This window comes from Petaurus breviceps, unplaced genomic scaffold (assembly GCF_028583685.1).
Source record: "Petaurus breviceps papuanus isolate PSGF00001 unplaced genomic scaffold, PetGlider_PUasm1.0 90683, whole genome shotgun sequence".
In the NCBI taxonomy this organism is placed as follows: Eukaryota; Metazoa; Chordata; class Mammalia; order Diprotodontia; family Petauridae; genus Petaurus; species Petaurus breviceps.
In genome coordinates, this window is record NW_027187308.1 from 6,914,118 (window position 1) to 6,937,187 (window position 23,070).

A 23,070-nucleotide genomic window follows, 5' to 3' on the forward strand; every position below is an offset into this window, starting at 1 on the left:
CCCTACTTTCCTGTAGGGTAAGATACCCAATTTAGTGTGCATGTTATTCCCTCCTTAAGCCAAATCCAATGAGTAAGGTTGACACATTCCCTTTTGCCTTCCTGTTCTTCCCCTCAATTGTAAGTTTTCCCTTGTCTCTTTTATGAGATAATTTACCCTATTCTGTCTCTCCCTACCTCCTCCTTTCATTATATTCCTCTTACCTCTGAATTTTATTTTTTATATATCATCCCTTCCTATTCAATTCATCCTGTGGCCTCTTTCTATGTATACCTGTACCTGTACCTGTGTGTATATATACACACACTCACACAGACCCTCATATATAGATATATATATGTATGTGCACATATATATACATTTATATTCCCTTCAACTATCCTCATACTGAGAAAAGTTTCCTAAGTTACAATTATTGTTTTTCCATGAAGAAATGTAAATAGTTGAACTTTGATTAAGTTCCTTATGATGTCTTTTCCGTTTACCTTCTCATGCTTCTCTTGCTTCTTGTATTTGAATGTCAAATTTTCTATTCAACTCTGGTTTTTTCATCAAGAATGCTTGAAAATCATCTATTTTCCCCCGAAACATTATACTCAGTTTTGCTGGGTAGGTGATTCTTGGTTTTAATCCTAGCTCCTTTGACCTCCGGAATATCATATCCCAAGCCCTTCGATCCCTTAATATAGAAGCTGCCAGATCCTGGGTTATCCTGATTGTGTTTCCACAATATTCAAATTGTTTCTTCTTGCCTGTTTGTAATAGTTTCTCCTTGATCTGGGAACTCCAGAACCTGGCTATAATATTCCTAGGAGTTTCCTTTTGGGGATCTTTTTCAAAAGGTGATTGGTGGATTCTTTCAACCTCTATTTTGCCCTCTGGTTCCAAAATATAAGGGCAATTTTCCTTGAGAATTTCTTGAAGGATGATTTCTAGGTTCTTTTTTTGATCATGGCTTTTAGGCAGTCCAATAATTTTTAAATTATCTCTCCTGGATCTATTTTCTAAGGTCTGTCAGTGGCTTTTCCAATGAGATACTTCACATTACCTTCTATTTTTTCATTTGTTTGGATCTGTTTAATAGTATCTTGATTTCTCATAAAGTCACTAGCTTCCATTTGCTCCAATCTAATTCTGAAGGAATGATTCTCTTCAGTAAGCTTTTGAGATTCTTTTTCCATCTGTCAAATTCGGCTTTTTAAGGCATTTTTCTCCTCATTGCCTTTTTGAGCCTCTTTTGCCATTTGAGTTATTCTATTTTTAAGGTGTTATCTTCTTCAGTCAGATTGTTGACTCATTTTTCATGATTTTCTTGCATCATTATCATTTCTCTTCCCAATTTTTCCTCCATTTCTCTTATTTGGTTTTCAAAAATCCTTCTTGAGCTCCTCTATGGCCTATAACCAATTCATACTTTTCTTGGAAGTTTTTGGTGCAGGAGTTCAGACTTCGTTGTCTTCTTCCCGTTCCATGCTTTAATCCTTTTTTGTCCCTAAAAAAGTAATCTAAGGTTTGACTGCTGTGCTTGCTTTGCTTCCTTTGCTTGCTCAGGTTGCCACTCAATTACTTGACTTTTGAGCTTTTTGCCACAGTAGAACTCTGCTTTCAGAGGGGAGAGCTTTGTCCCAAATTACTGGGGTTTTTGCAGCTGCCAGAAGTATTAGTTGGGTGCCCTCTCAGAAGCCTCCACAGCCTCTGGCACCTGGTCACACACCCCAGGACCTCCACCCAACACAGTGATCCAGATCCAAGCAGGTTAATGCAAGAATGTTTATGCTCTGAATAGTCACTGGGGTCCAAGGAGCTCTGAAGCAGCCATGCAGCAGCGGCTCCAGGGCTACCACATCTCTACCATTTCTTGCTCCAGGTACAGTGGCCAGACCACGCCATTCCCCCCCTACCTCCCTGCCCCCAGTTCCAACAGAGTTCTACACTGACCTTTTACTTTGCCTTTGGCATTTATGGGTTGATAATTCTGGAAATCACCACAGCTGCTGATGATCCACTCTACTGAAGTACACTCCAGCTGCTGCTGGTCAGGGCCGCCGTGGGGCTAAAACCACTGACTCATGTGGGGCTGGGCCTGGTTCCCAGTATTCTGCCATGGACCCTTCCTGCCAGCCTGTTGGGATGCCTTCAGTAGGAGATTTGTTTCTCTCTGTCACTTTGTGGGTTCTGTAGCTCTAAAATTTGTTTAGAGTCATATTTCATAGGTATTTGAGGTGGTTATGGGGGGAGCTCACTGAGTTTTCCTGCTTCTATGCCGCCATCTTGGCTCCACCCCTAGATTTGCCTTTAAAAGGCCTTCTGACAGATTATAATTACAACAGCACTCACTAAAAGTCACATTGTATATACTGATAAATACACATGTATTTTGGTAAAATTTTTATCAGGAATATATGGAACTAAAATAGAAATTGGAAGTTGGCAACATTATACTTCAACCCATATAAAAATCATTTAAAAAAACATTTAATTTGTAATCTGGATTATACTGATCTGAATAATTATTTGTACCCTTGTTTTAGCTAAACGATTTCCTCATTTTTTTTTTGGTCCACAAAGGAAAGTTATCAATCATAAGGCACAAAAACAGAAGTTACCAACAATCTGACCACACAATCTAAAGTTAAGATACAAATATCCAAGTTTGGAATACAGAGAACAAATATAATTCATTACTAAGTCTTACTTTAATGACTTTATTTGAATATAATTGTTAATGAAAAGGGAAAAGGACCTATATGTACCAAAATAGTGATAACAGCTCTTTCTGTGGTTGCAAAGAACTGGCAATTGAGAGGATGTCCACCAACTGGGGAATGGTTCAACAAGTTGTGGTATGATTGTGATGGAATACTACTGTGCTATAAGAAATGATGAGCAATATCGTAAAGACAATAAAATGTGAAAGACTTAGCTTCTCTGATCAATATGATAATCCAAGACAATTCCAAAAGACCTGTGATGAAAAATGCTATCTACTTCCAGAGAGAGAACTGATGAACTCTCTGTGCAGAATAAAGCACACTTTTTCACTTTCTTTGTGTTTCTTTATTGTTTGGGGTTTGGTTTTGAGAGGTTTTTTTGGCAACATGGATAAAATGGAAAAAATTTTTGCATGACTTCAAATGTATAACTGATATCATAATGCTTGCCTTATCAATGAGAGAGGGAGGGAAGGAAAAGAGGGTGAAAATTTGGAACTCCAAAAAATTTTTAAATGAATGTTAAAAATAAAGATAGATAAATGACAGAATAAATGGGTGAATGAAGGAAAAATTGTTTATGCATTAAAATGGAAAAACTAATGCTCACTCTCTGGCTTTAAATTTTTTAATGGTTCCCTAAAATCACCCAAGCAAACAAATATTTAAGCGGCTTTTATCTGATTGAAGACAGTCAAGGCACTCAATTTTAGATGTCTCCTTTCCTCTTGGCATTCTAATAACCAAAAAACCCTGCTGCTTATGTCCAAATCTCTTTAACACATATCCTGTGCTTTCCCTTTCAATCACATAATTTGGAACTGGAAGGGGACTTGGGAATCTGAACCATTCTTCTTGGCAATGTAAAAAATCAGAAACCACATATCATCATTATGCTATACAAGTATAGAATTCAAATGGTAATATTAGAGCACTATACATCTATAAAAACATATACACTTATAAATATGTATGTATAAATGAAATGTACATATATACATATAAACACGTGTATGTTTAAACCAATGACTGTTAACTTACAGAGAAAGTTTAAGATATCTGCATCTTTATCTGGATTACTTTAAGTTCTGTATTGCTTAACAAATCTGTGATATATTGCTTAGCCTCCATTCAATACTTTTTTTGTAAATAAAATATTAAGTACATAACATCAATTCCAGAAAAGTTTTTTGCTAAATAGCTACCTTAAATGTGTAAATTCAAAACTGTATTGTCACACATCACTTATCTGGCAACCTCAATTATCAGGAGGACAGCCAAGAACTGGGAAATAAGCAAAAAGATCTGTGAAAATCCAAAAGAAATGTTGAAGTTCATACACTAAAGCTCACTGGAGAATCCCTTAAGCCCCTGTACAAAATTTTTATGTTCTTATTGTATATGACATTTTAATAAGCCTGGTAATGTTTTCCCAGCTCATAGCACATTAGAAAGGAAAAGAGGTGACAGAAACAAACACATTAATAAAAACAAAGTTACTACAAGTGAATAAAAAAAATTAGAAAAAGCAAACATGAGAAATAAAGGAGCACTAAGGTTTGGGGTCAGCTAGCAGAGGAGTAAATATGCCTACTCACATCTCAACAGCTTCTGAGAATATCACAATACTAAAGTACCTTATGGTAATTCATTTTCATAATGAAAAGGCAGTAGTAGTATAGCAGAAAGTGCACTAAAGTAAGCCATGGGCTTGGATTCTAATTCTCCTACTTACTAGCCATGTAACTGGGAAAAATCACTCCATAAAGTTGAACCTAGCCTCCTCATATGTACAAATAAGAATAGTCTGACTACTTCACAGCTTAGTTTTTAAATAACTTTTAACCACACAGTTCTAGTCTTATATAAATTCAAACTAGTAATGTTATCATGATAACCCTGAATTAAGAGAGGGTTAAATTACCTTCAGCATACTCAATTTCAGAAGGCAGGGCAGCACATAATACATTTTGCAAAGATCTTGAAAGACTGTCCTTTCACTTACAGATGAGGAAGGTGAGGCTAAAAGATATTACATGACTTACCCAAGACCACAAAACTAGTCAGCTAATGAAAAAAAATAATTTTTAAAAAATAAATTTAGGGGTTAAAGAGAAAAGCTTCAAAATTTGGAAAAACCTACTTAGGAAAAAAAGCTCACTCTTCAGTAGTTCTGGTTAAAGGAGGCATCAATATATTACTTTAAAATGATAAGGTTTCTTCAAAAGCCAAAAAATTAAATAATTTCATACCTTGTTAAATTTCTAAGTATATTCTACTTTAAAGAATGGATTTTAAAGGCTTTCTAAAATATGCAAAGTCAGAAGTTTTGAGTTACACTAAATTTTCAAAGTAAATTAATTTAGTACTTTCTCTAAGTAAAGTTTCTAGCTTCTAAAATAAATTTTCTATTAAAGTTCTAGGTTTTGAAATTTTTTGTACAGTTTTTACTCAAGAGTTTGAAAAAAGAGACACAGGGGAGGGGAAAGAATACAAATCAAAATATATTGAAATGAAAATATAATGATGCAGCTAATTCATCAAAAAAAAATTTTTTTAAACACTTACCAAACAGTGTTAGTTTCAATATCCTGCTACACTGAATTGCAAAGGAAAGATCAGAACTATCGAAAATTGTTATAAGATCTCCATCTGAAAAGATTTTTAAAACAGGAATGATTTCATATTATTAACAATGAATAGACCTTGTGCCTAATTTAAAAATTACATTTCCATCTAAAGATGTTTTAAAGGCAACTAGAAAATACCAACCCAACAAAAAAACTTAATTGCTGTTTGAATGAAGTATCTGGCAAATATGAATTTGTTGAAATGAAAGTACTACAGGATTGTTCATTACTATTCATGGTAATACATAGCTTTATAATGGAACCTGATAAGCCAAAATCCATCTATAGTTAATGAAGTAAATGGGATTCAGAATAACAATATTATCACAAATTTCTAGTTTTACATTACATTTTCACTGCTAAAATACATGAATCAAGTTATAACCTTAACTGCACACCACCTCAGAGAATCTTTAAAAATTCAAACCTCAAACTAAGTAGAATAAAATCTTACTGATTTAAAAAGGAGAGAAAAAAAATTAGCATAAATTATAAAATGTTTTATGAGAAATTAAGTTTACTACTTTCAAGGGAACACAGTAACTCTAACTAGCCTAAGTGCAGAAAAAAGAATGTTTCTTCATTAGTAAAAGGAGAGTTGGATCTGATGATTTTAAGTGATCCTTCCAGTTCTACATCTATGATACAAAAGTAACCAAACAACACCAAATCCCTATTTTTACTTTACTTTTTTCCCCTCAGAATTTTACTATACTTTTCAAAGGTGTAACAGAACTGGCTGCAACAAGAGGGTAGGGATCAAGTCACTCTTCTTCAGACTTGTGAGGGTCATACTTCAAGTTCTCCGGGGAAGGGTTTTTTATTTTTTTTTTTTTTTTTTTTGCATCATGGACCCCTTTAAAGTCTAGTGAAGCCCTTGGGCCCCTTCTCAGAATATTTGTTACCTATGAAAACAAAAATGCAGTATTTTTTCTCAATGAAGTTCAATGATCCTTTAAAATCTATCCAGGGATCCCAGGTTAAGAACAGCTGCCTTCAAGGGGTAGGGATCATATCTTCTGTTCCTTTTGTACTGTGCTGTAATGGCTGGAGCACTAGACATGAAGTCTAGAAGATCTGAGTTTAATCACAACTCAGACACTTACTAGTTGTGTATCCCTGAATAAGTCACTTTGCTTCTCTGTACCGCAGCAGTTTTCATAAATGTTACAATGAGTTGAAGTTGATGGCCTTTATGATCTCTTCCAACGACAAATCTATGATCCTATGATCTAGTACGGTGCTCTAAACAATACAGATATTCAATAAATTCTGGAACAATGGTGGGGAGGAAGTACAAAATTGGAACATATGACTCAATCTTCTAACTGTGTATCAGTCCTATTAACAAGATGCTAGAACTAGAGTAGAGAAGTTGCAAGACAGAGATGACCATCTAAAAAAGGATCAGCAAGAAATGGTAAAGGGTATTAAAAAGTAGCTGGTAGACAAATTCCAGCTTACAACCTTCTCAAGGAAAAAAGCGATGAGAAGCTTTCGTTTGCAATAAGTCTTTGGTAATAATGGGCAAATTCCCAATCAAAGGCAGTTAAGCAAGCTAGACTAGGAAGAAAAACTCCTATACTCTTCGGGTCAGTAGCCCCCAATGCCACAAGAGTTACACAGAAGAATGACAGAAGATCAGAGATTTTTCTTTTAGTTAAGTATGGAGTGAAAAGTACAATTTTGAGGTAAACTACAAAGTATGTATTATGTTGGTGTTTCTTTCAGTGACAAGGAATACATATTCATGCACAAGTATAGGTCAATCTCCCTCCTAAGATGTGAAAAAAATTAAAGGCAAAAGGGCTGGGAGAATACTTATCCATTATGCAGATTATAAAGGAGAATAATATTCCTTGAAAGATCAAAAGGAAAGTTTTAAAGAGCCTAAAAAAGAAAAAGTATGAAAAGGCAGAGAAAAATCATACCCTGTGCCAGGAGATTGCAGAATGGAAGAACCTCTGCACATCAGGAGCTATGCAATAAATATGGAGTTCTTGCCCTTAAAGGTAAAACTAGATCCTTTAAAGAAGAAGCAACTTCTTATGCACCAAGAACAATAACAAAAAGAGAAGTCTTACAGTAATATTTAGGGTAAGAAGAGATCTGGAGTGATGGCTGATGACTCCCTATAGAGGACCCTTACTGAGACAATCTTGAATTAAAAATAGAATCTGCTGTGCATGTGGATCCAAGACATGACAAAAAACTTCCCAACATTTGTCAAAATCAAGAACTGCTACCCAATATAGGTGACCGATGTGGAAAAAAATATCCTGCTAGAAGGAACAGAGTATAAGTTTTTGGAAGGATTATGAAGTTCTGCAAAAGAAATTACTGGCTTTATACAGGCAGAGACAAGTTTCTTCACTTATACCAAATGAAGGAAAGGGATTCAGAAAAGAAAGGCAGATGGGAAAAGTCAACAGTTGGTTAAGATGGTATTTGAGAATAGAATTTGAATTCTAGAACATGTTTTAAGAGATAAGAATAGAGAGCTCATGGCCAGGACAAAGTACATCTAACAAGGATTGGTTAAAATATATTTGCCTGGAGACTAGCAAATCTGATCAAGAAAGCTTTAAACCCAAAATGGAAGAAGGAAAAAAAAGCATGCCATGTTGAGGCATCCAAGCTTTATTCTGAAGACAAATAGGAACCACTGATGTTTTCTGAGGAGAGTACAACAATGATCCAAGTATGTAGTATTTAGGAAGCCAAAAAGGGGAGTCAGTTTTGTGGGAAGTGATAAGAAATAAATTAAGTTCAAGGTACAGACATGAAATCCAGGTAAAAATGTCCAAATTTCAATTAACCCAATAAACATTAATGAAAAAAAACAACAGGTATTTACTTATCATTGCATGTTAAGAGGTTCAATAAAAGTATTAAAAATGGGTGGTTTGCTGGCAGCATCACTCTAACACCAGAGGGGGATTCTTAACCTGAGACCTATGAATTTTTAAAAATCATCTATGATATTTCATCATAACTGGTTTCCTTTGTAGTCCTATGTATTTTATTTTATGCATTTAAAAATATTATTCTGAGAAGGGGTCCATAGGATGTCAGACTGCCAAAGGAGTCCCAGACAGGAAAAAAAAAAAAGGTTAAGAACCTCTGCTTTAGACCATAGTCAAAAGAAACAGTATATACAATATTGCTTATCATGGATTAAAATATTTATTTTACCAACATTTTTTTGTCTTCTAAAATACAGAAAAACACTCTTACCTTCATCTTTATACTTTATAGTAACTTCATCATTACTCAGAAGTTTTCCCCGGAAAACTCTTTGCATCATCAGCACTAACTCATCATAGGTAATGTCTTCATTATGAATGGGAATTCTCCGAATATCTTCCCCAAGCTGAGCTTTAATAATCAGCTTTCCACTTAAATCCAACTGCCCATTCATGGTGGACTCCAGGATGTTCTACAAAACTGCCAGGAGACAAGGATAAACAGTTTTAAAACTTGAAAAATTATAAAGTAAATCCTAAAAAAAATTACTACACATCAAAACTTTAAGGGTAGATGAAAGTGGAGATATCCAATAAGTTCCTAAATTATACAGTCAAAATTAGCTGCTATGATATGAAGAGACCAAACTAGATAATCTCCAAAGGTCCTCCCACTTCTGAAATTATATTACTGTAATTTTAACCTAACAAAGACAAATATCATGAAGTGCAAATGAAAATGTTATCCAAAGACAAAGCATTTTATATTAAAATATTAACTCAAGTAAGGGAGATACTAACATGAAAAAAAAAAAACAGCATACATACAAAAATGTTCATATAAGCATTAGCTGTGGTAACAAAAAACTGTAAACAATGTGCCCAATGTTAAGGTACCAGCTAAACAAATCAAAGTATATAAATGTAATAGAAGACTATTGTGCCAAAATGGAATGATGACTATGAAGAATTCAGAGAAGTTGGGTAAGAGTTAGATGAAATAATTCAAAGAAAGCAGAGGCAAAAGAAAAATCTACATACTAATGAAAACAATATAATTAAAATTAACACAGGCAACAAAACTCTGGTCAAATACAATAGTCAATGTTAGTGTCATACTGAATGTTCAAGCACTGTGCTAGGTGCTGGGGAGATAAATACAAAATTGAGACTGTCTCTCTCCACAAGGAAATGATATTCTAATAGGGAGAGACCACACATATAAGGGAGTAATGGCAAGGGAAGCAGCAGAGCAGATGACAGATGTCACTACTCGTTCTGTTAATGTCTGATAAATTTTTTTGACAATGTACCTTGGAAGTTTGTCGAAAATGATGTGTCATTAAAACAAATTTTAAAATAGAGTGAGAAAGCACTTCTTTTCCATTTTTCAAATCAAAATCTATAGTGTCAAAATACAACATAAAAAGTTGATTTTGCAAAAAGCCTTATATACTACATATATAGTAAAAACAAAAAAGTGAATGCTAAAATGCCATTTAGGAAACTACTAAAATAAAGAAGTATTTGTGAGTACAGAGGCTGAAAATTTCCTCACTAAAAATAAGACATTTTAAAATTACAAATGTGGCTTAAAAAAAGTCACAATTGTATATGAATAACTCAAATATACGAGGCTCAACTATTCGGTCTCTCTCCAGTAAAAATAATGCACTACAAAAAACATCTCATCTCCCCACACAAATTCTTCAATTTTCTCACCATCTACCCACCAAGCTGACAACTTAGAAGCATTTTTTATTCCTTGCTCCTTCATTTCCAGAGTACTTTGCTAGAATCCCTCCTTTATCCAATACCTTGTTTTATACTTAACTGTATATAGCACAGGATCAAAGGGTTTAGGTTCGGATAGCACCTTAGAGACCATGGAGTCCAGTCCCTTCATTTTACAAATAAGAAAAATGAGACCCATGGATAAGATGATCTGACCCAAATCACACAATTAAGAAACAGTAGAATATGAATTAGAATTCAGGTTCTAATTCTATTCTAATTCTAATTCTATTACCACACATCTCCCAAGACCCTATTCCACTACCAAGTAGGAAACACACATTCCTCATAAGCAGAAATTATTTATCTTTGTATTTGTAGGCCCAGTACAATCTCTCACTGAGTTATTTAATAAATACTTGAATTCCCCTGTAACTGGGCTGTCGCTAAAATTCTGTATTTCCCATACCCTCTCTAGACCCATAGGTACAAATGGTATCTCAAACCTAACCATCTCACACACCTGAACTATCAAACAGTGCTCACTCGTCCTCCTGTTCCTTTTCATTCTTCCTCCACTCCAAGACACCTTGCCCACTCCACCCACCCTTTGCTTAGAGTGTACTATTCATCCCAGAGGCTCTCCCTTTCCTAATCCTCCACAAACTGTCTTTATTTTTCATTATACCTGTGCTCATATGCCTAGCACATCTAGTCACACTTAAATGCCAGTTCAGTTGTTCCCACTTTAAAATTTCACACATGCTATTCTCTCCTCTGGCTGCAGAATGGAAGAATGTAACCAAGAGGTAACAAAAGGAGGACCTCTGCACATCTGGAGCTATACAATAAATATGAAATGTTACCCATTCCTTTATTCCCATAATCCTCAATCCAACCCCCTCCAATTTTGCATTCTAAACTACCCACACCTTCCACTGCGCTCTCTAGAATATTGTCTCTATAGGTAACAAAGTTGTTTTCATCTTAAATCTTTTCCTATCCCAGTCCTTTGACCTTCTGGCCTGAAGCCTGGCTCTCTCCTAATGACACATTTCCCTGGACACCCTTTCCAGAACTAACTGAACTTTCACTCGTTTCCCCTGACTCAATCACTGATAGATCCAGGTAGGGGAATCTGAATACTTGCTTCCCATTGTCATTTCCAGGCTCTTCTTCCTCCTCTATCACTCAGTAACATTCCCTCCCTCCTTTGCAACTGACTTATTCCCTATCTGGTAGCTGATATGCTGGTTATCTGTCATCTTCCAACTTCTAGGATGTTCATCTCCTTTCCCCAAGTTCAATGACTGGCTCCATCTTCCTCTCCACTCCAACTCCTATCTTCATCCATCAATATACATATACTGATACTCCTTCAAACATGCTTACCTGCTAGGTTCCCTCAACTTATTCATTTCCCAAAATCTACTTCTTCACCCCAACTCAGATACACAGAGACGGTCATACTTTTAATCTTAATTTCATTATTTCAAGGAAGCCCTCATTGCAGTAAAGCAATCCTTTTACACTCCCTAATTAACCCACTATCCCACTCAGCATTTCCTTATGTTGTTTCATCCCACCTCAAACCTACCATAGCTCCCCTTCCCCTACCCTCTGAACTGAGATTTGTCTCATATCATAGAAAAAGTTGGTCATTCACTGAGAACATTTTCTTCTTTCCTCAACTTATATCTCTGATAACCTGCTGCCACCATCTTCATGTTCACCACTATAAAACCCTTCTCCACGCACAAAAATGATCCCATTCCATCTCATCTTCTCTACCAGATTACGGTCCCCTCTCCCCCATCCCCACCCATCACTCCTCTTCAATCTCTCCCTGTCTACTGGCTATTTCTCTATTGCCTACAAATATGTCCATGTCTATCTACCCCATACTCAGAAAACCAAAACTTGATCTATCCATCCCAGCTAGCTGTTGTTCCATCTCCCTCCTCTCTTTTGTGGCTAAACTCTGAGAAAGCCATCTCAAAGCACATTCAATGCTTCCACTTGTTTTCCTCTTACTCTCTTAACTCTCCTATCTGGCTTTCACCCAATGTAAAGTTACTAAATCACCTTCTCCCTGATACTCTATCTAGATTTTAGTGACAATATTCTCTCCTGGTTTTTGTATTTGAAAACTTCTGACAGTCTTTTGCAAGATCTACATCTAGGTTATGCCAGCTAGCAAGAGGTGTCCCATAGGACCTTCTATACTATTTCACTGGTGATTTGTCAGTTCCCATGGATTCAGTTATCATCTCTCAGCTGATCATTCTCAAAGCTACTTACCCGGCCATAATCTCTGTAGACTTCCAGTCTTGAACCTACAACTGCCTATCAGATATCTTCAAGTGGATGTCCCACAGACATCTTAAACTCAAAATGTCTAAAACTGATTTCATTATCCTCCCCCCTGCCTTAGCTTCCTTATTACTGTTGAGAGTACCACTGTCCTTTCAGGCACCCAGGCTTGCAATCTAGGGCAACCTAGGTGTCATCCTCAACTACTTATTACTTTCTCTCAACCTCCAGATCAAATCTGTTGCACAGGCTGTCAATTTTATCTTCATAATATCTCTCATATATGCTCCCTTCTCTCCTCTGACAACACCCTAGTAAAGACCCTCATTACCTCAAACTGGACTATTGAAATAGCCAGGTGGTTGGACTTCCTGCCAGAAGTCTCTCCCCTAGTCATCCTCCACTAAGCTGTCAAAGTGATTTTCCTAAAGTACAGGACTGACCATACTACCTTCCTAGTCAACTCCTGTGGTTCTCTAATACCTCCAGGATCAAACATAAATTCCTCTGTTTGGCATTCAAAATCTACCTTCTGGCCTTCTTCTGTCTGACCTTCATAATGTACCCTCTCCTCCATACATCCTTTCCAATCTTCTTACACCTTACAACTGCTCCCTCCACCATATATACACAATGTACAGTCTAGAGATAATGGCCTCCTTGATGCTGCTCCCACAAATGCTCTCCTTCCTTATCTTGCCTGGATTCTTTCATATCCCAGCTAAAATCTCACCTTTCCTGATCCCCCTTCATTCTAGTGCCTCCTTCTAGCAATTATTTCCAATCTATCCTATACATAGCTTGTTTGTATATAGTTGTGTGCATGTTGTCTCCCCTGTTAGACTTTGAGCTTCTTGAGAGCAAGGACTGTCTTGTGTCTTACTTTGTATCTCCAGGCTTATCACAGTCCCTGGGCACATAGTAAGTGTATAATAAATGTTATTTACTAATCAAAAAGAAAATAAATCACCCTACCATTTTTAATGATATGAAGGTGAATAAAACCTAGTCCTCTTATCTTTTCATGACTTATCAGCAAGGAATTGGTGGTATTATCATTGTGCTTAATTTATTAAGCAGCTAAGATTGCTGCTGAACCCAAATAGCCCATTTCAACATCATTCTCCCTTCAAAGTCCACGAAATACCTGAGAAAGCATAACTTACTAAACCTTTATTGGGAATTCTCCTACTTCAATTTCACAAAGATTTATTACTTTGCACAGAAAGTTAAAGTGACATGATCAAGGTCACATAAAAAGTCTGATCTCACATATTTGAATCAAGATTCATTATTCATCAGAATACTGAATTTCAGGTCCTACCCATCAAGGTCACCCTTTCTCTGGGATAAAGAACAAAACTAACTTTCAATAACACTGAAGAAGAAAGAGCTGGTATACACAGTGAAGAAACAAGATGGTACAATTGGAAGAATGGGAAGTAGATTTGGAGTTATGAGGAAAGAGGTTTAAAGTCTTTCCCTGCTATTTCACTCATCATCACCCTTGTCCCACCTTATGTTTTATCTATGATTTCATTCTATCAAACATCAAGCACTTAATGTTTAATTTAACAGATTACAGAACACTATACTTAGAATCAGAAGATTTGGGTTCAAATCTCTACCATTCATCAGCTACTATTTTATTAAAGTCACAACCTGTCTGGGTTTCAGATTCCTCAAATAAGGGAGTTGGACTAGAGATGATCTTTTCTATTCTTCCTAGCTTTAAAACTCTTCAGGACCTTTCAGATAACTTCCTATCCAATGCAAGAATCAGTTCTTCAATTTATTAAATGCCTATTATGATGAATTTTGTAAAGTTCAAAGACAAGAACTGCCCCTAAGGAGTTTGAATGAAACATGCAAATAAAAAAAATGCATATATGAAGAAATGAGGGAAATAACACCTGGAGGAATAAACACTTAGTATATATAAAATGCACTACTCCATCCAGGTATGCCTTGAAAGAAGCTAGGAACTTCCAAGTGGCAAATGAGAAAGTAGAACTTTACAGGGCTGGAGGTTGTTCATTCATGTCTGACCTCTTTGTGAACCCATTTGGGTTTTCTTGACAAAGATACTAAGTGGAGTGGTTTGACATTTCCTTCTCCAGCTTATTTTGCAGATAAGGAAACTGAGGCAAACATGGTAAAGTGATTTTCCCAGGATCTCACAGCTAATTAGTGTCTGAGGTCAAATTTGAACTCAGGAAGATGAGTCTTCCTGACTCCAGGCCCAACACTCTGTGCACTGAGCCACTTAGCTGTCCTAGAGATGGAGGACAAACCTGTAAAAATAGGCAGGGGAGTAGGAGATGAAGTATGGGGAGAGTCAATATTATGTAGAGGAAATAGTGAGAGTACCAGCTGTCAGTTGATAGGTAGAGGGCCTGAAGGCAAGTACTGTGAAATTAGTCTGTTAACATGGGTCAACGATAAGTCATCACTTGCTTTAAATATCCCACCAAAAGATGTTGTATTTTCTCCTAGAGGAAAAAGAGAGCCACAGAAGGCTTTAGAGAAAAGAAGTGAGATAAGACTTGTGTTTTAAGGCATACTTATTTGGCAATTGCAAGGACAATGGATACAACCCATATTGCATATGATTGCAAAGGAAACCAATTATACAGAAATAAAGGTGATTTTTTTTCTTCTTTCCCATTCAAGTTTACAGACTCATTAGTCTCTCCCAAGTTCCCCGGCGGGGAGGAGGGGAGGCGGTCCATGCACTCTAGGTTTAAGAATTCCTGCTCACAGAAGCCACGCAAGCCTAAACACCAAAAAGCCCACGTCCAATAGATGTGTTGGTGAGCTGGCTGCACAAAGGTCGAGGCCCTCCTCCAGAGCGACAGCTTCCAGCAGGATCTTGCTCAGCTGTTCAAGCTCCTCCCGAGGCAAGAGCTGCCCCCCCACCCCCATCCCCACCCCCAGTACCCAGCCATTCCATTCAATTAAATAAGCTCCCTTTGGGCTCCTACTACGCTTCTCTGAAACAGCTGGGGGTGGGAAGGGGAGAAAAGTGAAACCGGAAGGGGGCCGTCCCGCTCCCCTTTTCCCCACAAGTGGCCCCAAGTCGCAGACGACCCACACCCCGCGCCCCTTCCCTGCTCTGCCTTGCCCACCTCAGATCGCGCGGCGCGCGGCCCCCTCGTGACCCCTCGCGCATCGCCCCCTCCTCCCGCTATCTCGTGACGTTTCCCCCACCTCCCCCTGCTCCTGGCCCGGTAGCAGCCCCCTCCTTCGCCTCGCGCCCCTCCCTCCAATCGCGCGTCCCTCTCCCGGAGCCGGCTCCAGGGGCCCCTCCCTCCCCTCGCCTCCCGCCCCACTCCCGTGCGACCCGAGACCCCCTCGCTCCCTTGGCCTAGAGCCCCACCCCCGCCCCAACCGCCGGATCGGAGCCAGTTCCCACCGAGGCCTTGGCGCGCATGCCCGTATCGCCGGCCCGAGACAGACGGGAGGGAGCGAGCAACAGCGCCCCAGTTTCGAGCGACCATTAAAAAAAAATACCTTATTCTTGGGGTCGCAGCCGCCACCGTTCCCTCAGCTTTGCTTCTCCTCCGCTCCTGTCTCCGAGGGCAGCGCCGGTGCCGAGGCCGCCACGGCGTCAGGGGGGAGGCTACGGTCTGTCACGTTCGGCCGCCGCCGTAAATCGCCCTCTGGCTCGAGCCGGCCTCAGCCAATCGCTAGGACCCACTGAGCCTAGCGTGAGCTCCAGCCCCGTACGTGGCAGGATGGGGGGGAGGGCAGGGCAGGGGGCGGGGCCAGAGAGGCGGGGCGGAGAAGGGAAAAAAGAAAGGAAACCTCTCCTTCCGCCTTGACAAGTGCCGCTCCTCTTCTACCTTAAAGCGCATGCGTTTAAGGGTGTAACTGACGGCCGCTGTAGAGTCTGAAAGCTGGTGAAGGTTTTGGTTTTTTTAACGAGATTTAGAAAAAAAAAAAAAAAAAGAGGCATGGATGGAAATATTACGCATGCGCAGAAGAATGACAGTGATTTTTTTTTTTTTTCGTTTCCCTGAAATCTGACATGTAGACCCTCTGAGCATGCGCTGGGTTAAAGGCGTGGATTTCTCCCTCCCCTGTTTAAAAGGCGCCTGCACTGCCATAAGATTCAGCCTTCACCTAAATCGGGGATCCTTAACCTGGGGTCCATGAACAATTATTAATTTTGTAACTGCATTTCAACATGATTGGTCTTGTGTGTTTTATTTTGTGCACTGACAAACATTATAATGAGGTGTCCACAGGCTTCATCAGACTACTAAAACACAAAAAAGGTTGAGAACCCCTGGATTAGATCATCTCTGTCCGAGGTCCCTTCCAGCTTTTTAATAAGCTCGTCCTGCTCAGTAATAAGCACTAAGATGGCTTATGTATCTCTATCCAATCTCTGAGCCTCTACGTTACCCATTTCCCATATCTGGAGCGCACTCCCTACCAGTTGTCTTCCTTAGAGAATCCCTCTCCTTTCAGATATGGCTCAAGTACCATCTTCTACATGAAGCCTTTCCTGGTCCACCCAACTACTAGTGCGCTCCCTGCTAAGCTAACTTGTATTTAACTATGGTGCGTTTGTGTCTATACATTTTATGCTCTGTGTGTGTATATAATACCATACTCAATACATATGCTACATGCACAAATGTATATGATTATTTGTGTATGTAGACATACATCCATATATGTGTGTATGTGTATATATTATATATACTTGTCTCTAAGTGCAGGTATTATTTCATTCTTGGTACTTGTAGCTATCTTTTGGACCTAGCACAGAGGCTTAATAATAATAGTAGTAGTTTAATAAATGCTTGTTGATTGATGATTTTATCTCAAATAAGATAATACATGTGAAGACACTTTCAAAAGCATAAAGCACAAAAATTACATATGTAATTTTTCTTGTTGGCATGAGCCCTTCCTCAACCTTTCGATTCTTTTGAAAGCTCCTAAAGGACAGAAACATCATCCTTCAAAGCAAGTCAAATCAGACTCCAGCTCACAGTGATTTCTCCCTTTTGCAGAGGCAGTGTGGTACACAGAAAACAGTACTGTCTATGAAGTTAAAGAACCTTGGTTTGAACTGAAGCCCTGCCACTTAATACTTATGAAACCTTAGTGTCAGTTTCCTCAACTATAAAATAAAAGGATTAGATTAGACCCTTCTAAGGACCCTTCCAACTCTAAAATCTATGATCCAATGAATTCTTTTAGCACTTATTATCTCTATAATCTATCACTAAGCATCTAATGAGTAAATGAAACAATATTGACTATTCTTAATGTGTCGCCAAAGTAGTCTCCATGCAAGAAATGCTCAGTAAGATTTAGTGACTGTCAATGGAGAGATAACCACTCACCTCACCCCTTCAACATGTGTTTATGTGGCACAGGTGGAACTTGAAATTGCTACGTGGGCATTGGCCACATAGCCTCTTGTGCTGCTTTTCTGAAGCCTACAGAAAGGCAAACATGTCACCTAATTATCCCAAAGAAGGAGTACCATATCTGAGCTGTCCACAGGATGATCAAAGACTCAAGCCATCCACCAAGCAGGCAAAGTTGCACTGGTGCCTCTAATAGCTTCTAAAAGGCTACAGTTACCTCCACTGGTCACCAGAAAGTAATCAGCCTGCAAACTCCCAGTCCCACTCCTGCCAGCCAGCCAGCCACAGGACTCCCCGTTGTCTCTGTGATCCAGTAACACTGTCCTCCTTCCCATTCTTTGAACATAACACTCTAACTCCTAACTACAGGTATTTTCACTGGCTGTCGCCCATGTCTGACCTGGAACTCTGCCCCTCTTCATCTCTGTTTCCTGGTTTCCTCTGGTTTCTTTCAAGTACTTGCTAAAGTCCCACCTTCTACAAGACACCCTTCCCAGTCCACCTTAATCTTTATGCCTTCCCTCTGAGATTACCTCCAATTCATCCCATGTATATCTTTTTACTATGCAGTTGTTTGCATTCCCACGAGACTGGTAGATCCTTGAGAGAGGAGAGAGGAGAGAGGAGTTTGGGTTTGAAGGGTTAGGGTTTTTTTTTTTTCCCTTTCTTTGTATCCCCAGCACTTAGCACAGTGCCTGGAGCATAATGGGCACTTAGTAAATGTTGACTTAATTTTACTCACAGAGGCATTTGCCAAGTTTTGACCAAAGCTAGGGTAATGGTATGAAATATGGTTTCCAGAAAATTTATTTAAATCTATGGCTCCATCCTCTCCCCACATCTGAACTTTACCCTATCAGTAAAATGACTGACTTACCCACCCCGATATTAAGACACTAGCAATAACACTCTATGACCCATAGTAGTTTATATTATTAGACTATAGTCTAATAAACCCATAGTTTATTAGACATAGTAAAGATGAAAAGAAATTAACTGAGTGCTTCTCCATGGATCACTATATCCAACCATCTTCTAAAATTCCAACCAACTATTTCTCTACTCTCAGGCAGCTGATAAGAGCCCACAGCACCCTCATTCATAGCTTGTGAGTGAGAATAAGGGAGGGGAAAAACAAAAAAGGCAAGGGCAGCACTAGGAGAGAGAAGTGGGCTCTTAGCCTTTCCTCACTACTCTTCCAGGCTTCATGATAGCTGACAATCTCCAGAACTCTGGGCCCCCTTTAGATATGATCCATTACTTCTATCCCTGGTTCAATTACTTCCCTCACACTGGTCCTGATTATCACAGGTAGAGGTTCAAGTCACAGATGTTGCTACCATGCACAGTCTAGACCCACTCTTCTATCATTTCTCCCAGTGGGAGGACATAAAAGCATTTGTCTTGACTGCTAGGAACACAGAGGTCTTACTCATAAAGCTTGCTGCTCTTTTTCCTCATAGTAGACAGAAAGCCTCAGTCTCACTGACATGTCTCTCTCTTCTCCCTGTGCCCTGAAAAACAGCAGATAAAAAGTCACTTTAACTAGGGAACAAAAAAATCCAACTATCTATATAGAGCCACTCAATCACGATATCAGTCCACCCAAAAAAGATTCCACTCTTGTAGTGAAGAAACCACATCACAAATGAAGAACTAAAAGGATAAAAAAGCAGTGGCAGTTAAGCAAAGAAATCAAAGCACAGGTGACAATCAGGAGACGGCAACAGCAGATTCAGCAAAGAGGACATCTAAAACCATCAGCAAATATTATATGTAATGGGGATAAGTTAGAAGCATTTCCAATAAGATCAGGGGTGAAACAAGGATGTCCACTATCACCCCTCTTATTAAAACTGGTACTAGAAATGTTAGCAGTAGCAATTAGAGAAGAAAAAAGAAATTGAAGGAATCAAATTAGGCAAAGAGACTAAGCTATCACTCTTTGCAGATGATATGATTATATACTTGGAGAATCCTAGAGAATTGAGTAAAAAACTACTTGAGATAATAAATAAATTTGGCAAAGTTTCAGGATATAAAATAAACCCACATGAATCCTCAGCATTCCTATATAATGAAATCCAACAGCAAGAGATAGAAAGATAAATCCCATTTAAAGTTACTATAGACATTATAAAATATTTGGAAATCTTCCTGCCAAAACAAACCCAGGACCTATACGAACACAACTACAAAACACTTTTCACACAAATAAAGTCACATCTAACTAATTGGAAAAACATCAGTTGCTCATTGCTGGGTCAAGCTAATATAATAAAAATGACAATTTTACCTAAATTAAATTATATATTTAGTGCTATGCCAATGAATCTGCTAAAAAATTACTTTACAGGGCTAGAGAAAATAGTAAGAAAATTCATTTGGAAGAACAAAAGGTCCAGAATATCAAGGAAATTACTGAAAAGAAACACTAGGGAAAGTGGCCTAGCCATACCAGATTTTAATCTGTATTAAAAAGCAGCAGTCACCAAAACTACTTGGTTGTGGCTGAGGAATAGAGTAGTGGATCAATGGAATAGATTGGGTACATGAGACTCATCAGTCAATGACTATAGTAATCTACTGTTTGATAAACCCAAAGACCCCAGTTTTGAGGATAAGAACTCACTATTTGACAAAAATTGCTGGGAAAGCTGGAATATATTATGGCAGAAACTGGGCATAGACCAATATCTAACACCGTATACCAAAATCAAGTCTAAATAGGTGCATGATCTAGGTATAAAGGCTGATACTGTAAGCTATCTGGGAAAGCAAGGAATAGTTTACCTGTCAGATTTGTGGAGAAGGGAAGATTTTATGACCAAACAAGAGTTAGAGAGCATTATGAAATGCAAAATGGATAATTTTGATTACATTAAATTGAAAAGTTTCTATACAGACAAAGCCAATGTAACCAAGATTAAGAGGGAAGTGGAAAATTGGCAAAGAATTTTTACAACCAGTGTTTTTTATAAAGGCCTCATTTCTAAAATATATAGAGAATTGAGTCAAATCTATAAGAATACAAATCATTCCCCAATTGATAAATGTTCTAAAGGATATGAATAGGCAGTTTTCAGAGGAAGAAATTAAAGATATCTATAAGCATATGAAAAAAATGCTCTAAATCACTATTGATTAGAGAAATGCAAATCAAGACAACTCTGAGGTACCACATCTTACCAGTCAGATTGGTTGAGATGACAAAACAGGAAAATGATAAATGCTGGAGAGGATGTGGAAAAGTTGGAACACTAATGCATTGTTGGTGGAGTTGTGAACTTATTCAGCCATTCTGGAGAGTAATCTGGAACTATGCCCAAAGGGCTATAAATAAGTTCATACCCTTTGACCCAGCAATACCACAATACCAAAAAACATCTCTTTGGGTTGTATCCCAAAGAGATCATAGAAGTGGGAAGAGTCCCCGTATGTATAAAAATATTTATAGCAGCTCTTTTTGTGGTAGCAAAGAATTGGAAATCGAGGGGATGCCCAGCAATTGGGGAATGGCTGAACAAGTTGTGGTATATGAATGTAATGGAATACTATTGTGCTATAAGAAATGAAGAGCAGACGGACTTCATATAACCTGGAGAGACTTATACAAACTGATGTTGGGTAAGAAGAGCAGAACCAGGAGAAATTTGTATACAATCAGAGACACAACGTATGTGTGATGACCAACTTTTATAGACTGGGCTCTTCTCAGCAATGCAAGGTTATAAGATAACTCCAAAAGACTCATGATGGAAAGAGATGTCCACATCCAGAGAAAGAACTACGGAATTTGAATGCAGATTTAAGCAAGCTACCAGCTCTCTTCCCTTTTTCTTGTTTTGTTTTGTTTCCTCTTTCCTCTTGTTCATTCCATTGGTTATAATCCATCTTTACAACCTGACTAATGTTTAATGCGAAGGTATTTACAGATCCTATATTTGATTGCATGCTGCCATCAAATGGGGGCATGGGGGAATGGGGAAAGGAGAGGGAGGGCGAGAAAATTTGAATCTCAAGGGACTGTGGAACTGAATCCTGTAAACTAAAAGTAAACAAATAAATTAATTAAAAAAAAAATTTGGGGGTGTGGCTAGGTGGCACAGTGAGTAAAACGCCGGCCCCAGAGTCAGGAGGACCTGAGTTCGATTCTGGCCTCAGACACTTAACACCCACACAAAAACACTAGCCGGGTAACCCTGGGCAAGTTACTTAAGCCCAATTGCCCTCCAAAAGGCAAAAAAAAAATTTTTTTTAAAAGAGGAGTTCAATAGAGATGCCCAGCAGAGAGCAGCTCAGTCAAGGTGCCTGGAAGAAAGCAGCATAAATATGTCACCAGAGGACTTCATCATATTCTTGGAAGTGAGATCAAAATTACACTTCCTGGGTCCAAAACACATGTTCCTTGACCACACATATTCTTTGTTCCTGGTGACACATTTGTCCTGCATGTGCCTCTTCTCCAATTAGTAATGTAATTACCAGTGAGAACGCATGTCCCTGTTGCACTGGACAGAGCGTGTTTGTGTGGGTGGGTGGATGGATGTCATTTATTTCATTTATTTTAATTAAATATCTTTTGTCTTGAGCCAGTGTCTTCTGGTTGCCCTAGGAAAAGTAAACGCACCAGTGAAGTCTCATGAACTATGATCTTGATTGGAAAATGACTCACAAAGTGCCCTGAACCAAGGAGCCTGAATGTCCTAGTTGTCCTTTGTACTGCTACATTAGTAGCATTTTGTAGATGAGGAAAGTAAAGCTCTGAGATGTGTTCGTAGTTACACAGATAATAAGTAGCTAAGGTGAGATTTGAACCCATACCTCTGAACTCTAGGTGCAATATGCTGCCTCCCAGTGAAGGCCCAGAAGTTTACCCTGAAGTTGTTCTGCATTGGGTCTTACGTCAGCCATGGTGGGTCTTGCATCTGATGGTGAGTCTAGCACATGAAAAAGGTATAAAGCCCAGGTTTCTACTCACTAAAAACTATTTTCTAATACATACACAGTGTGTCTGATAGAGGTGAAATTATCCCTAGTATTTTCACGGCCATTTGCCAGTGCATACTTTATTTCCTTCTAGATTGAGATGGGTAAGGTTTCTTCTCATATCTCTCCTAGAGGCTGTATTTTCAGATACTTTGCTGACAATGTTTCTGTCTACATGCTTTTTTTCTTCTTCAGCCTGTAGGAATATAACCTAAAGTCATTTTCTACACTGCTGGACAGAAGAAAAATGAAGCCCATAAGCATTTGTGGGATTGTAAAATGGGAAGGGAACTTGAAATGATATCTAATCTATCAATTTACCTCTAAAACAAAACTG

At 38.5% G+C, this 23,070-nt stretch overlaps 1 protein-coding gene across 2 annotated transcripts in view; it reads right to left on the bottom strand.

The window, feature by feature from the left end:
* The window catches only part of TFG (trafficking from ER to golgi regulator), a 38,307-nt gene extending 22,227 nt beyond the window's left edge, over nucleotides 1-16,080 (bottom strand). For both annotated transcript variants that reach the window (XM_069065347.1, XM_069065346.1), the window contains exons 1-3: nucleotides 15,868-16,080; nucleotides 8,579-8,788; nucleotides 5,280-5,363 (exon numbers count right to left, since the gene is read on the bottom strand). In XM_069065347.1, the coding sequence (XP_068921448.1) occupies nucleotides 5,280-5,363; nucleotides 8,579-8,762 (268 nt within the window). In that variant the 5' untranslated portion in view covers nucleotides 8,763-8,788; nucleotides 15,868-16,080. The remainder of the gene's footprint in view (nucleotides 1-5,279; nucleotides 5,364-8,578; nucleotides 8,789-15,867) is intronic.
* Between the last annotated feature and the right edge of the window lie 6,990 nt (nucleotides 16,081-23,070).